Raw genomic sequence first — 14,360 nt, forward strand, 5'->3', positions numbered from 1 at the left:
AGGACTTTGCGCTAAATTCCTATAGAGTTCGAAAGTTCGGTTCAGATGGTGTCTCGGACATGGCAATTCATTATCTTTTGTCCCAAAAAATCGAGGTGAAAGCAAATTGAGGAAAAGGAAAAAAAAACCCCCCCACCAGAAATAAAAACTGGTTGTAATGATTGTTGCGTGGGAAAAAGGTCAACGAAAAGTATCAACCATGTAAAAAGAGCAGGTCGGAAGTGGAAACTTCTTTCTCCCTACCTCGCAAAAATGAAACCACTATTCCCTAGGCGCCCCCGTAATTACAAGCTCACAGGACCTGGCTTTAGCGCCGAATCAGTCAGATTCAGGCAACGCACGGCAACATCAGCTACCCCATGTGGCCGTGATCTGAGTTCCGCCCTGGTGACGTAGAGCCACCAAAGCTATAGCTCCAAATAGCTACAGGCGATAAGCCCGATAAACACCATCAGACCCCGGCTCAGGTGGGGTTTCGTGGGGCTCTCCCAGTGAGACGGCCTGCTTTGTCCGCGCGTGCCATGCTTGTGACCTTGTCTCGCTCCAGGCTTGGATGAAGCTCGCTGCCCGTCGTGGGCTTTGGGAATTTTACTTTTGAGGGTTTGCCTGAAACTTCCCAGAAGAGCCGACCCTTGGTACCTTTTTTTTTGTGTTTTTTTTTCTTCTTCTTCTCTTATATCCTCTCACCTCTTTTGCGACCGAGTTTCGCCCTAGATTTCCGAAGGCATCATCTAAGAAGTCATCTCTTACCCTCACACTTTCGCCATGTTTGACATATTCGCCAAGCTGTTGTCGTACGTCTTTTTTTTTTTGCTATTCAAACTAGCAGCCAAAAATAGCACATCGACCAACTTGCGCTTACTTGTGATCCGATGCCTCCACTGCTGGACTGAAGCTAACTCTAAGCCGTCACGGCTACTACCAGCTCCATCGCGTCCTTCCTTTTCCCACTGTTCGCCTCTTATAAAGCTCTCAAGACTACCGATCCCGCACAGCTCACACCATGGCTGATGTACTGGGTTGTCCTCGCCTGCGCGCTTTTGGTTGAGTCGTGGACTGAGTGGTTTCTCTGCTGGTGAGGCCCATCCTCACGACCCAAGATTATCGCCACCCTGCTAACCATAACCAAATATCTCAATCGACTAGGATCCCATTTTACGCATACATCCGCCTCCTCTTCCTCCTCTACCTTATCTTGCCGCAGACTCAAGGCGCCCGCGTCCTCTATCAAGACTACATCCACCCCTACCTGCAGGAGAATGAAGACCACATCGATGACTTCATCGCATCCGCACATGACCGGGCCAAGGCCATGGGGATAATGTACCTGAGGCAGCTGATTGAGTACGTCAAAGTCAACATCCTGGGTATGGCCCCGTCCCGAGTCGAGGAACAACAGCAGCAGCCACAGACCCAGGGCTACGGCGGTCGGCAGCCCTCGGTCACCCAGAACCTGCTTGCGCGGTTCACTCTGCCCTCGGCACGTTGGTCTGGCGCCGGTGGCGACTCGGCCGGCAACAGCGGCGGCGCCAACGACTTTTACGGTATGCTGGCTGGCGCCGTGGGCGCCGCCATGAACTCGGCCGGTGGTGCTAGGGACAACCAGCAGGGCCTCGGTGTTTCCCGATCCGTCATACCCAGCCACGTCAACGAGGCCGACAAAGCCACCTTCATCGCAACGCAGCGCGAGCGCCTCACGACCCTGCTGGCGGCATTAGACCGCGAGGCCGCGGGCATGCAGTCCGGTGCGTCGTCGGCATCTACGCCTGTGCCGAACACGTCGTCGTCGCAGGGCTTCTTCCGCGTAAGGGACGTTGTCGAGGGCCTGGCCGACACTGCGGCGGGGCTTTCCAAATCGCGCAGCGAGACGGACTTTGAGAAGATCGATGCCATGAGCGGGACTGAGGAGGTTGGAGGCGACGAGGATGGTTCGATCAGGCGTCGGGCGCAGGCAGCGGGTGGTTCCTGGATGCCGTGGGGTTGGGGAGGTTCACAGTCGCCGGCGGCTGGTGACGCTGCCAACCCTGATAGGTCCAACGTTGGTCACAGTTCTGGCGTGAGCACCAACCCCGGCCAGTAAACGTCTCTTGTTTTGCTCTCGCTATTGAGTTTGACTTGCTTTTGAGTTCATTCTTTTGGTTCCGCATGTGATATCACGTCACTTGTGAAGTCCATTCTTCCTTCCTGTTGGCGGCTCGTCCCGACGACTGGCAGTATCTTTTAGTCTTGCAGGATAAACAGGATCACCATTAGACATGAGCCGCAACGGCCGAACGAAATCGAATTGCGTTATTGTTGTAGTGTCCCTGCAATAATATTCATTCATTGCCCATTGCTATTCACGTTTGCTAAAGTAAGCATAGCGATATTGCCGGAAGAATCAGAATCATCTAGCTGGTTCAAGTCGGGTATGCTATAGGTTGTTTTGTTTAGCAATCCTCTGTATATGGCCTTCTAAAGTTACACGGAGTTCTATCTCTTACAAAAAGGGTATGTAATGTACATGGCAGGATAAACATCCACATTTTTTGCTCGAACATGTTCCACACGTTCACGTAGGGGTATCTCTGCATAAATGATGGGAATGGTGCTTGTCTTTTTGTGTTGTTTTTTTTCAAGCAGTCCCCTTGACCTTCCAAGGATAACTGGGCTCTCCGTCCTTGCGCATCCAGATCTGGCGCTTGCTCTTGTTGACAACGTGCTCGACCCAGATCTGCTTGGCGTGCTTCTTTTTAAAGTCGCGAATGAACCGAGGGTCCCAAAGCTCCGAGCCGATGCCCAGGTCCTTGCAGCACCGCATCAGCGCGTTGGACTTGCAGCCCTCGCCCGCCGTGGGGATGGACTCGTCGCTAAAGAACTGGCACTCGCCGCGGGCTTGCGAGACGTATCTAAAACGGGTGGATGGGATGGATCACCAAGGTCAGCCGCTCCCTTTTCCCTAAATTTTTTTTTTCTTTTTGAAAGACAAATGCAAAACATGCGCAGAGCTTTCGATGGTGGTGCCTCACCTTCCGTGCGCGACCAGCGCATACTCCCTAGTGACGACCTTCTCGCCGACGATGAGATCACCGCGCGGCGCCAGGCCCCACGCGCCCGGGCCAAACGCCGTGTTGAGGATGCGGCGGTACTTGATCTCGGGCAGGTAGAGGATGCCGTCGGGCTTGACCTCAACGTCCTCGGGGTCCAGAGGCGCCATGAGGATGGCGGCCGCCTCGGGGCTGAAGGGGCTCTGGCCCAGGCCGTGGAAGGACTCGGACCAGTTGATCGTCGCGCCGCCTCCGCTGCCGTCGGGGCCCGGGGTGCTGCTGGCGGCGATGGTCTTTGCGATCGTCGACGCCTCGGGCATGGGTGCAAAGCTGGATGCGATGCTCGGCGGAGGCACCGCGGCTGCTTGCGGGTCGAGGATCGGCTGCGACGGCGGCTCTGGGTCGGATGCTGCAGGTGCGGGGGTGGGTTTGCGCGCCGCGACTGGCGGAGCTCGGGTGTAGGACTTCTTTGCGGCGGCGGGGGCGGCGGTTCCCGCACTGGTTGGTGTTGCTGGCGTCGCTGCAGGGCTGGAGGGTGCTTCTGCTGCTTTGTTCTGAGCGGGCTTCCAGTAGCTGACCGAGCGGGCACTGGAGGGCCCCGAGGACCTGGCTCGTAGGGCCGAGCATGACCGTAACGGTCGCAAGGTGCGGGCTGCTATTGAGGACATGTTTTTATGTTTGATTAGGAGGAGGTGATGGTGGTGATGCGGTTGTTGTGAGGGCGAGATGGCGTCATGAATTTTTTTTCCCTTCACAGAATCGCGTGTCCTAACGAACAGCCTGTACCCCTGTCGCGTCGAGGCGAACTGTCAGTGGAGCGGAGTGCCTGTCAATGGTGCATTGGGTGCACTTAAACTAAGTGGTAGGAAGCGTGGGTAGATAGGTATACATGTCATGTAAAGCTCAGATACACACGGGCTAGCGGTATATGCTTCAAATAAGGAAACAGATATTTATTACAATTCAATATTATTATATTATGCATCTTTCGTCTCGGTCCTCTTGTCGTTGTTGTGTGCTTTCCAACACTCCTTAAACCGTTCCATCTGTTTGAACCATTATGCAGGGTAGGTGGGGGGTTTGATCTTTTAGCTAGGGAGTCACCAAAAGAAAACCGCGATTTCGTATCCGACGTACCTCCTTGGTGCATTGCCTCCAGTCCTTCTTGTCCGAGTGACATTCCGTGAGCTTCCAATTCTCCTCGGCACACCCAGTACTGAAGATGCGCTTGTCCCTGGAGCGGTGAGAGTTTTTCTTCTGATGAGCGCAGCGCTAGACCTAGGTAGGCGGGCGCGCCTTTGACAGCGACAAAACGTACCACTCGTCCGGCTCGTCGTCATCCTCCGTCGAGGCTTGCTTGTTTTCTGCTTCGCTCTCGGCTTTGGTCATGATGATTACGGTGCTTGTAATTATGAAAACTTTCAATTATCTGAAGATAGATCTTTACTGAGGGTTCTTGATTTTTGTTGGGTTGAATTCCTGCAAAGCTTATCGAAGAATTAGTTCTGAGGATACACCGAAAGTTTCCTGACAGAAAATAAATCTTCCAGGGCGCTCGCTATTTGCTCAGGGTCGTTCTAGGATCGCTGCGGCGCCCCACGACGGCGCCCACCATTCGTCCCTCAACAGATCAGAACATCGGCTGCCTTCGTCTCATTCAGGACGCTCGTTGCCTGTACATTGGGCATCGGAATTGCAAAATAAACAGACAAGCAGAATAAAATGGCACCGAATCGATTGAATGTCTTGGTTTACACAGGTGAGTTTGCTGCTTCCGGCTGGCTATACTATATCAAAAGTCCCGAAAATTACAAGTCAACCATCAAAAATATAGCTTCTGACTCCTCGGACAAAAGGTAGCGGCACAACTACCGAATCTGTCAAGCATGCCGTCTATACCCTACGCCGCCTCCTGGCCCCCAACTATGCAGTGTCCACCATAGATGAGAACGCCATTCTCAAGGAGCCCTGGGGGTCAACCTGTGCCATGCTAGCGATTCCGGGGGGTGCCGATCTTAAATATTGTCAAGTCCTGAACGGTTCCGGCAATGATTCAATCTCAACCTTTGTCCGCAGGGGAGGCCGTTATCTCGGCTTCTGTGCCGGTGGCTACTATGGCAGTGCGCGCTGCGAGTTCGAGGTCGGAAGCAAAGAGGGCATGGAGGTCATTGGCTCCCGCGAGCTAGCCTTCTTTCCTGGGACCTGTCGTGGCTGCGCTTTCAAGGGCTTCAAGTATCACAGCGAGGCTGGTGCCATGGCTGTCAAGCTGAGAATCAACCGTAGCGAATTTGCGGACCAGCAGATCACCGGACTGGCCGACACCTTCCGCAGCTACTACAACGGCGGCGGTGTGTTTGTGGACGCCGAAGCCATGAAATCGCAAAATGTCCATGTGCTTGCAAACTACGCCGAGGATTTGGATGTAGATGGCGGCAGTGGAAAAGCTGCCATTGTCCATATTCAGGTCAAGGATGGTCATGTCATTCTGACTGGACCACATCCTGAGTATGCTTTCCCTCGTAATGTTGCCATCAAAAAGATGAGCCACCGATATACTGACTGACTGCCTGATGACTAGGTTCGACCAGGCCCAGCTGACCCCTCCAAGGCCAGAAGTCAAGGGCTACGACAAGCTCATTCTGGATCTTGAAGCAGATGAGCAGGCGCGCATTGCATTTCTCAGGGCCGCTCTGATCAAGACAGGGCTCGAGGTGGTTCAAGACCCGGTGGGCACTGTCCCCTCTTTGTCAAGCCTGCACCTCTCGTCTGCCAACCACCACGAAGTTGGTGACGTGCTATACTCTTTAGGGAATGCCCTTGCTGAGCAATCTGATGGAACAGACCTCGTCAAAGCGGAAATCAATTCGTTCCGCATTGTAAACCCATCTTCTACAAAAGCATGGGACATGTCAAGCATAAGAAACGCCATCAACGATAGCGATGTCGAATCCGACAAACGTGGCACCGATACCGACGATCAGCTTATCTTGTTTGCCCATGAAGATTCCTGGCCTCAACACAAGGAAACACCACATTTTGATCATGAGTTGTATTACAGCAGTCTCAGCCGCTATAGGAGAAAGGAGCGAGATTCTCGCGATTGGGGAACCATTCTCATGTACGGAGAAGTTGTGACTAGTACAAACACTATGCTGGAGAAGTATGATGTCCCATCCTACAAGGCTCTGAATGTCATGTAACCTGGTCATGATCCGTCTCGTTGTGCTTCAACTGACTATTCCAGGAACCCAACCATTCTCGGAAGTATCCCAACTGGATTCACTTTCACTGCGACTACACAGATTTCTAGTAGAGGCCGAGGCAGTAATGTGTGGATAGCGCCACCGGGATCGCTCATGTTTTCCATCCTCATCAACCACCCTGGGCACTTGATGACCACCCGACCAATTGTGTTCATACAGTACCTCGCAGCTGTTGCTATTGTGGAAGCAATTCAAGGCTACGACAAGGGATATGAGAAGATGCAAGTCAGGCTGAAGTGGCCCAATGACATCTACTGCCGAGACCCAACCAGGCCCGAAGGCCCACCACACTACGTCAAGATAGGGGGCATACTCGCAAACTGTTCGTACAGCTCAGGGAACTATCAAATCGTGCTCGGGGTTGGCATCAACACGAACAACTCCCGGCCGACGACGTCGCTACGTGCACTCGCCGAGGCTGCAGGCCTGCCACCCCTGAAGCTTGAGCAACTTCTGGCCCGCATCCTGACGCGCATGGAGGCCAGATACAACGGCTTCACCATGAGAGGGTTCTCTGGTGAGCTCGAGGGCGCCTACTACCGCCACTGGCTGCATTCTGACCAGGTGGTCACGCTCGAGGCGGAGGGCGGCGTGAGGGCCAAGGTTAGAGGGGTCACCAAGGACTGGGGGTTGCTGACGGCCGAGGAGCTGGGGCCCGGAGACAGGACTACCGGTAGGGTGTTTGCCCTGCAGAGTGACGAAAACAGCTTCGACTATTGGAGAGGGCTTGTCAAGCGGAAGGTCTGAGCAACCAGCAAGCGTTGATCACGGGCGTCTCGACTTTGGTTGCTTGCAAGCTGGCCGACTATGTAAGGTGGGTATTCTAGACAAAGATTTCGCTGTTGGTAAAAGATCCCATGGATGAAAGGACGCTGTAATTGGCTGACGATGGAGCGATCGGCAGGCTCACAGGTCAATATTCTACTGAAAAAGAATCCCTTTGTCCAGCAGTCTCTGGTCGGGAAGCTGAGATGTTTACACGCTGAAAAATTCAATTGCTCGCCATGCCACGCTCGGAAATCCGTAGTTGAAATCACGGCATGGATTCTTCATCAGTGTTTAGACTGACTGCTTGAGAAACTCGAGAAATCCACTAGTTCTAGTAGACGAATAGGTATCGGACAAGTCACAGTTGGCCCGATCCTTGGCTGGCCAATTCTAGGAACTCGGCGATATCCACCTGTAGCTTGACGAAGATGCAGCTACAATACAGCCCATGCGGTGTGCGTGTTTAAGGCAAGTAGCCAACCGCACACCGTCAGCTCTGTCAGAACAATGCACGCCGGCAAGCTGCATATGGAGTGCCAACAAGTCCTTGCCAACGTTGCGTTCCCCCCTTTAAAGTCTGCCTCGCTTGGTTGCCCATATCAGGCAAGTAGCTGTATAGGGTTGCGACATGGGTTCAATGGCGGGTTAGGTTAATATTCGTTTGATTCCAGGCTGATTTTATGACCTGCAGGAGACAATGTCTAAGTCAAGAAGAGCAGCATAGATGACGTACCCAACCTTTACGGAGTACTCCGCATCTGGACACACTCAAGCATTTCCAAGGTGAGTTTTGCAACCAAACTTTACAGCCTGTTGGCGCAACTCCAATGTCAGATACTATCGTTGAGAAGGAGAATTAAGGGATCCATGCATTCATATTCTGCCGCGAATAAAAGCCCGCCAATCATGATGCGGCATTGCAGCCTTTAATATACGGGACAAGGTCGATTCTTCCCGCTTTTGGTCAATGTGGGTTCTGTTAGTTGTCGATTCTATCGTGCACATTTGGTTTTCTTCTGTTCCAGTCTTTCTCTGTCTCTCTCTCTCTCTCTCGCTCTCTCCTCCTGTCTATCCCATTTTCCTGCCACACCGCATCTTCTTCTATCCCTGCGCTCTTCCAGACTGGACCGGAGCCAGATTCCCGACTGGCGGAAGACAATGATGCAGCAGGTAGCCTCTGCGCTCACCCGTATCTAGCTGCTGGTTGGTGACGAAACCCCAGGGTGCAGCATTGTCATCTATATTACACCCGCGGTCAGAAAACCAGGCTGAAGGAACAATGGTCCCGGTTCTTCGCAAATAGCCTTGGCCTCGGCGTCATACCGCCGGATAATAATGTCCTCGACATGCACATTACACGATCCAAGTCGGTCTGTTTACAGGGGCGCGTGCTCTCCCAATCGTTTACACCATTTTAACCATGAGGACTTGGCTTCCCTCCTATAGTATCAAAACCATCCATGGAAACCACACTGAGATGCTCATGTCCTGTTGTAAGGCTTCTGATTAGATTTGTGGTCCAGAGCAAATCTATAATCCAGGAAATTGGTTGATTCGAGGCTGGTCATCTGTCGTGCATGCACATTGATCGTCTCTAGACTCGCCTACTCGATCGATCCGATGAACAATACCATAGACGCTACAGATTCGTTGGACAGGCAGCATGATAGCAACCCAGCATTATTGGCAGGGCTCTTGCTGCCTCACATCGTCTGCACCTTTTTCGTCGCCGCAAGGGCATGGTCTAGGTTGGGAATCCTGCGCAAGTGGTTCATCGACGACACGTTGATAGTCCTTGCTTGGGTCATCTCTACGGGGGTATGTGTCGTCTATACACTGGCAGCCGAGACGCATAACATTCAAAACGCAGCGGCCAAGACAAGAAATGTCGATGCGGACGGGATCCACCAGGTCGCCGGTAGCGGCCGCGATGGTATAACACGACAATACCTGTTTCGAACGTACCTCGGCCTCATCTTCTACCAAGTCTGCCTCTGCCTGACCAAGTTCTCCATCCTGAGCTTCTACCTGCGCATGTTCGGCACCTGGCGGCCCCTGGAACGCCGACTCGCCTGGGCGACGGTGACGTTTGTGGTGGCTTTCGGGATCCCGCTGCTCTTCGCCAGCATCTTCCTGTGCCACCCGGCCACCGGCACGTCCTTCCTGGTCGGCAGCCCCGAGACGGACAAGTGCTTCCCCTTCACGCCGCTCCTTATCGCCAGCGCGAGCCTGCACACGACCACCGACGCCTGGCTCATCGCGCTCGTCGTCCCCTGCGTCTGGCGGCTCGACATTGCGCCACGCCAGAAGGCGGCTCTTGGCATCGTCCTGTCCCTTGGCGTCTTTGTCATCGCCGCCAGCCTCACCAGGTTGCAGCTCTCGCTACAATCGAACTACATGCCGGTGGGCGGTGCGGGCAACACCCTCGGCTTCTTCGTCATGACCATACTCGAGTGCGACGTGGCGCTGATCTGCGCGTCGGCGCCCACGCTGAGGCCCCTGCTCGCCAGGCTGTGGCCCAGGTCCGGCATGGGAGACCCTTTGGTGTTTAGGAGGCGGTCGAGGCGCCGCAACTGTCGCTACCTACAACGTCGGCGGAGGGTGCTCGAGAACAGCGTCAACCTCACGAGCGTCGTCAGCTTCCATGGGTACCCGTGGGTCGCCAAGACGGTCAATACGGAGCCGGAGATCAGGAGCCCGAGCCCGAGCCCACGCCCAGACGAGAGCGGGCCCAGGAGCGGGACAAAGAGACCCCTCGCGCTGGGAGATCTGTACCCCCCGCGCAGGCCGCCGCCCGACATGCCGGTGCCGCCGGTGCCGGCGCTGACCACCGTGCATCGGACGCCGACCACGCTGAGCCTCAAGAGCCTCGTGAATGTGGTGTCGTCTCGCGGCCGGGCCGTCACCGTGACGGATGCAGAAGACGGGGCGGTACTGCTGCTGGGGGACGACGGGCCCAGGCCGTGCCGGGCGCAGGCCTGGTCGCAGAGCCAGGAGAGCTTCGTCATGGGGGTCAACGACCCGGCTAGTCCGCACCGGACGAGCTTCGGTTTCGGTGGCCATGGCGGAGAGACGGTCGCAGGCTCGGTGGTAGATGTTGTTGGAGGCAGCAGGCCTGTCGCTAGGGAGGGTGGCAATTACCATGACAAAAATGGAGATTTCGGCCTGCATATGAGGAGGCATTCGGCCTCGGCGGCCCATCAGCCCGGTAGAAGAGTAGGCCGCAGAGGTGTCGGAGAGGCAGGTACTTGGCATGGCTGACTGATATTAACAATACGAGCGGCTACAGGGACAAAGCAGGGTTGCACGCAACTAAAATTGGATGTGGGAGGAAAGCATCTTCATATAAACCATCATATTAATATTGAAACTAATTGCTCCAGTCACGCTCTATCTACGCAAGCAGGGTTTGTATCTTGTCCACGAGAAGAAAGTAATTACATATTTTCCATTGCATACAAAAGCCAAGCGATTTTATAGTGGCTTGTCTATTTTGCGTTTTTAGCATGGGAAACTCGGATATACGGACATGATGATGAGTTTTGAATGTAAATACTTTGGGGTTTGCTCACCTAGAAAGCAAGGCTGGTAAAACTATAATATTTTGCTAGTGTCGTACACAAGACTGTATTTTCCAGGAACTGCTCATAGCTTTCGTCCGCAAGGTCTTGCGCTGGCTTCCAAAAGACCGGCCCACAGCAGAGGATCTTTACGAGGACGAGTTTTTGAGCCAATGTATCCCAGGAAGGAGCAAGGATTAGCACTTTTGTGGGAGAGTGTCTTGTCTAGTAGTCGAATCTGGCCATCCCCCGTCCACTAATTTCTACCATCAGTTCTGCCTACAACGCATGCAGCGCGTCTCGTTTTTTTTTTTTTTTTTTTTTTTTTTTTTTTTTTTTTTTTTTTTTTTTTTTTTTTTTTGTATTTACGCTTGATTCTTGTTGTGATTCTCATTTGATTTTTCATTTTTACTCAACTTTGAAAGGGGGGAAAAAAGAAAAAAAAAACCCTAATGTAAACTACTGTAATATGTAGGACAAGATTGTCACCACCCCCCAAAAAAATGGGACCTGCATCGGCAACAATATGCATACCCTGGGGGCTCAACCCAATAGGGCTGGCTGTCACGTCTCGTCTTATATGTCACCGTCGATCACACGAAGCCGGGCTGTCCCGGCCAAGACAAAAATGCCTCCCCGCAAATCACGGCGGAGGGGGGCCCGAGATTGCCACACGCGTTTTTTTTTTTTTGTCTTTCTTGCGTCTACCATTCCCAGTCATCTGCTGGTCTGCATTGTCGATGGACTGCATGGTCCCATGGGTCAAATCACTGGGGAGCGGGAAATCACTGGAGTCGTACCATGTCCGGAATCGGGACATGGAGCTTGGATTGACGTCAGAGAATCGCATCTCAACCTGTTGAGCCCTGGCAATCCGGTATTTCCGGGCCAACCTACAGCTTCATACGAGTTGGAGAGTTGGCCATTGTCAACAACACAAATTAGGAGGAAAGCCGTTGTCAATCAACATGGATAAAAATAACTTTTTTCCCCCCTTCAGTCTTGAAAATACTTTTTTTTTTACCTAATACCATTAAATGTACAAGACCTGCTTGATCTCGTCAGAATGCACGGCCGTAGCCAACGCCTCCCCAATCAGGCGGCCCAAACTGGTACGGCGGCGGCGCAAGCCTGGTGCGAAAGGTGCTGCTGCCCCTCGACGGACCGCCCACGCTCTCGGGCCCGCTGATATATGGTTGGCTCTCGTTCCTGGCCGGGGACGACCTTTCGGCCTCTCCAGTGTCCTCGCTGTCGCCCCCGCCCGCGCGAGTGGAATAGTAGCCTTCGGCCCTGTCTCTGACGCTCAGCCCCGGGCTCATCTCCCCCATGACGCCCGAGGACGGCACCCCCGAGTTGCGCTGCGATGCGAGAGCGCCGCCGCCGCCGCCCGACATGTCGCCAAAGTCGCTCGTGATGCTCCAGCGCGTGGGCGTCGTCCGTACGGGCGTGTTGCCATTATTGTCCAGAAATAGCGTGGGCTGGCCCTCGTGGCCTGGCGGTATGGGCCACGAGTCACCCCTGGCGGATACCGAGGACGGCGGCGCCGGCCGGATGACTATGCGGACCTGGCCCGCGCTGCCTGGGGTCGAATGCAAGGTCGCGGGCGAGTTAAAGGGGACCAAGCCGCATTCTGGGCTGAGCTGTTGGCGCTGACTGGCTTCTATCGATCGTCGATTGTGCGCCCTTCGCAGGAGTAGTAAACTTAAGATTATTAAAAGTATGATGAATAGTATGATGCCAAGAACTATGCCTGATATCTGATCTGGCCTCAACAATGATTGGGATTGACCGAGGGGCCCTGTTGGAGGGGCTGATGATGGGAATGCAGTCTGGGTAAGCGTCTTGATAGGGTTTATTACGGTCGTAAGAACAGGTCCAGTGGTTATGGTGACAGTTATCACTCTGCTAGCAGATGGACTGCCTATTGGCGTCAAGGTTGGTGATGGAACAGAGGAAAGAGTCGTGGCTCCTGACCCTGAGCCCGAACCATCCGTATTTGTCGGGCTTAAAACAGTGCTTGACCCTCCTGGCGGCCCAGACAATAAGGTACTTGAAATGCCAGAAACAATCCTAGTAGTCTCAAAGACAGTGTGGAAACGTGTCCGAGTTCCACCTGGAACGGTCGTAGTCGTGGTCACAACACTCGTGGCTGTCACCGTTGTTGTGCTTTCGGGCGCCCGCTCTCCCACGGTGCTGTCTTGCTGGCGCCTTGGCAGAGTCATGGTGGCCAGAAGCGCAGTAGTAGTCTTTGCACCGCCGCTTTGCTGAGCATTTGAGCGTTTGATTTTTAGGGCTGGTAGGATAGCAGTGGTGGCTTGGCTTGCATCAACAAAAGTCAGGGTCTGAGTCACTGTAGATACAACCGTTGCCGAGAAAGAGGTGAAAGTGCTTGTGGTTGTCAATGTTGTTGTGACAAAGACAGTTGAAATAAGATCCCTTGGGACTCTACATTTTCCATAGTCAGCACAGAAAAAAAAATGTAAAAAGCACCGGTTGTAGAAAGAAGGGATGTCGCACTTGGATATCTGCGGTGTTAGGTAATAATCCCTTTCACACAAGTAACAAGTCTCGTGTCTGCCCTGAATGTTGTCCAGGAGCCCCTTTGGAATCCACAGAGTATCCAAGAACCTCCCCCAGATTCGCCATAATGCGCTTTCACCACGAGCCTGAGAGTTCATAGGCGCACCTTCGAGGTTTGCCGGCCATCTCACCAGGCTAGATCTGCCAGTCTCCCCCGAGGCGAATAAACCATGCTGATGTTCTGAGTCGGTAGTCGATAGTAGCGGAGTGGCGCGGACGACAGTCGCAAGTGTCAGCATGGAGGTCAGGTAACCTCGCTTGGCTAACATACTTAAAACCTTCGCACGTCGCACCATGAAGAGCAAGGGAAAGATTTGCTGGCATGAGCCGGACGTTCGACTTTTTCTGGTAGACGAGGCGGAGGCAGAGCAACCTTGACGAGCAAAGAAGCAAAACCCCCTCAAGACCCAGCTCAGCTGTCGGATAAGAATTGGACGAGAATAAGAGGAGGATGAGAAACGAGCGGAGGAGCATCAACCCCATTATAACCACGGGGGTAACATGAAAGTGGCACAAAACCTTTGAAGTCGGATAATAAAAAATTTGTATATTCTGCAGACTTGCCAAACTCGTCACGACGTTCGCAGAGGGCTCGAGCATATGCATACGCCCAGGACCATGGCTGACGATTGCCAAGGACAAGGGACCGTACGTCGTCTCTCAACAAAGACCAGGGCAAGAGCGGGATGTCGACGTCGTCTCGAAAGGTACCGTCCGTCATGACCAGGATCTTGAGCGCCACTGGTACGCAGCAAAAGGCACAGGATCTGCTTGGGGGTTAATCTGGTGGATCAAAAGAATAAAAAAAATAAAAAATAAAAAAAAAGCGTCGCGTCTTGTTGCCGAACAGGCACATCCGCCAGCAAGGTACAGCGATCGTTGCTTATGCATTTGTCTAGAGGCCAAGAACACCCCGATCTGGCCATTCGCATGGGCACATCCGGAACATCTGTAAGTAGAAAACGGGCCACAAATTCTGGGCTAAGCAATATCGAGATTGACCAGTCATAACAACCGAACGCCTTGTTCTATGCAGCGAAAGATGGCCGGTTCGCTCGGGTATACTTGAACAAGCCAGACAGCCTGTTTCTTTCGCCACATGTTGAACAATCGGAAATGGCCGAGGTAAGATGATGTGATACTGTGATAACCGGGTAGAATGC

General features: G+C 53.4%; 4 protein-coding genes across 4 annotated transcripts; 3 read left to right on the forward strand and 1 right to left on the reverse strand.

Annotated features, from left to right (window-relative positions):
• Positions 1-765: 765 nt before the first annotated feature.
• On the forward strand, positions 766-2,080 carry PpBr36_08730 (uncharacterized protein; the record flags this gene model as incomplete). Its single annotated transcript, XM_029895857.1, has 3 exons — positions 766-794; positions 926-1,075; positions 1,147-2,080. The coding sequence occupies 3 exons, from the start codon at positions 766-768 to the stop codon at positions 2,078-2,080; spliced, it is 1,113 nt and encodes a 370-aa protein (XP_029747397.1).
• A 2,668-nt stretch (positions 2,081-4,748) lies between these two features.
• Positions 4,749-7,036, forward strand: PpBr36_08732 (uncharacterized protein; the record flags this gene model as incomplete). The annotated part of the gene is made up of 4 exons (XM_029895858.1): positions 4,749-4,785; positions 4,883-5,531; positions 5,605-6,186; positions 6,271-7,036. The coding sequence occupies 4 exons, from the start codon at positions 4,749-4,751 to the stop codon at positions 7,034-7,036; spliced, it is 2,034 nt and encodes a 677-aa protein (XP_029747399.1).
• A 1,641-nt stretch (positions 7,037-8,677) lies between these two features.
• On the forward strand, positions 8,678-10,318 carry PpBr36_08733 (uncharacterized protein; the record flags this gene model as incomplete). Its single annotated transcript, XM_029895859.1, has 1 exon — positions 8,678-10,318. One exon carries the CDS (start codon positions 8,678-8,680, stop codon positions 10,316-10,318), a length of 1,641 nt encoding a protein of 546 aa, XP_029747390.1.
• Positions 10,319-11,678: 1,360 nt separating this feature from the next.
• On the reverse strand, positions 11,679-13,964 carry PpBr36_08734 (uncharacterized protein; the record flags this gene model as incomplete). Its single annotated transcript, XM_029895860.1, has 2 exons — positions 13,767-13,964; positions 11,679-13,542 (listed from the first exon to the last, which is right to left on the reverse strand). Exons 1-2 carry the CDS (start codon positions 13,916-13,918, stop codon positions 11,679-11,681), a joined length of 2,016 nt encoding a protein of 671 aa, XP_029747391.1. The 5' UTR covers positions 13,919-13,964.
• Between the last annotated feature and the right edge of the window lie 396 nt (positions 13,965-14,360).

Source organism: Pyricularia pennisetigena, chromosome 5 (genome assembly GCF_004337985.1).
Source record: "Pyricularia pennisetigena strain Br36 chromosome 5, whole genome shotgun sequence".
Taxonomy (NCBI): Eukaryota; Fungi; Ascomycota; class Sordariomycetes; order Magnaporthales; family Pyriculariaceae; genus Pyricularia; species Pyricularia pennisetigena.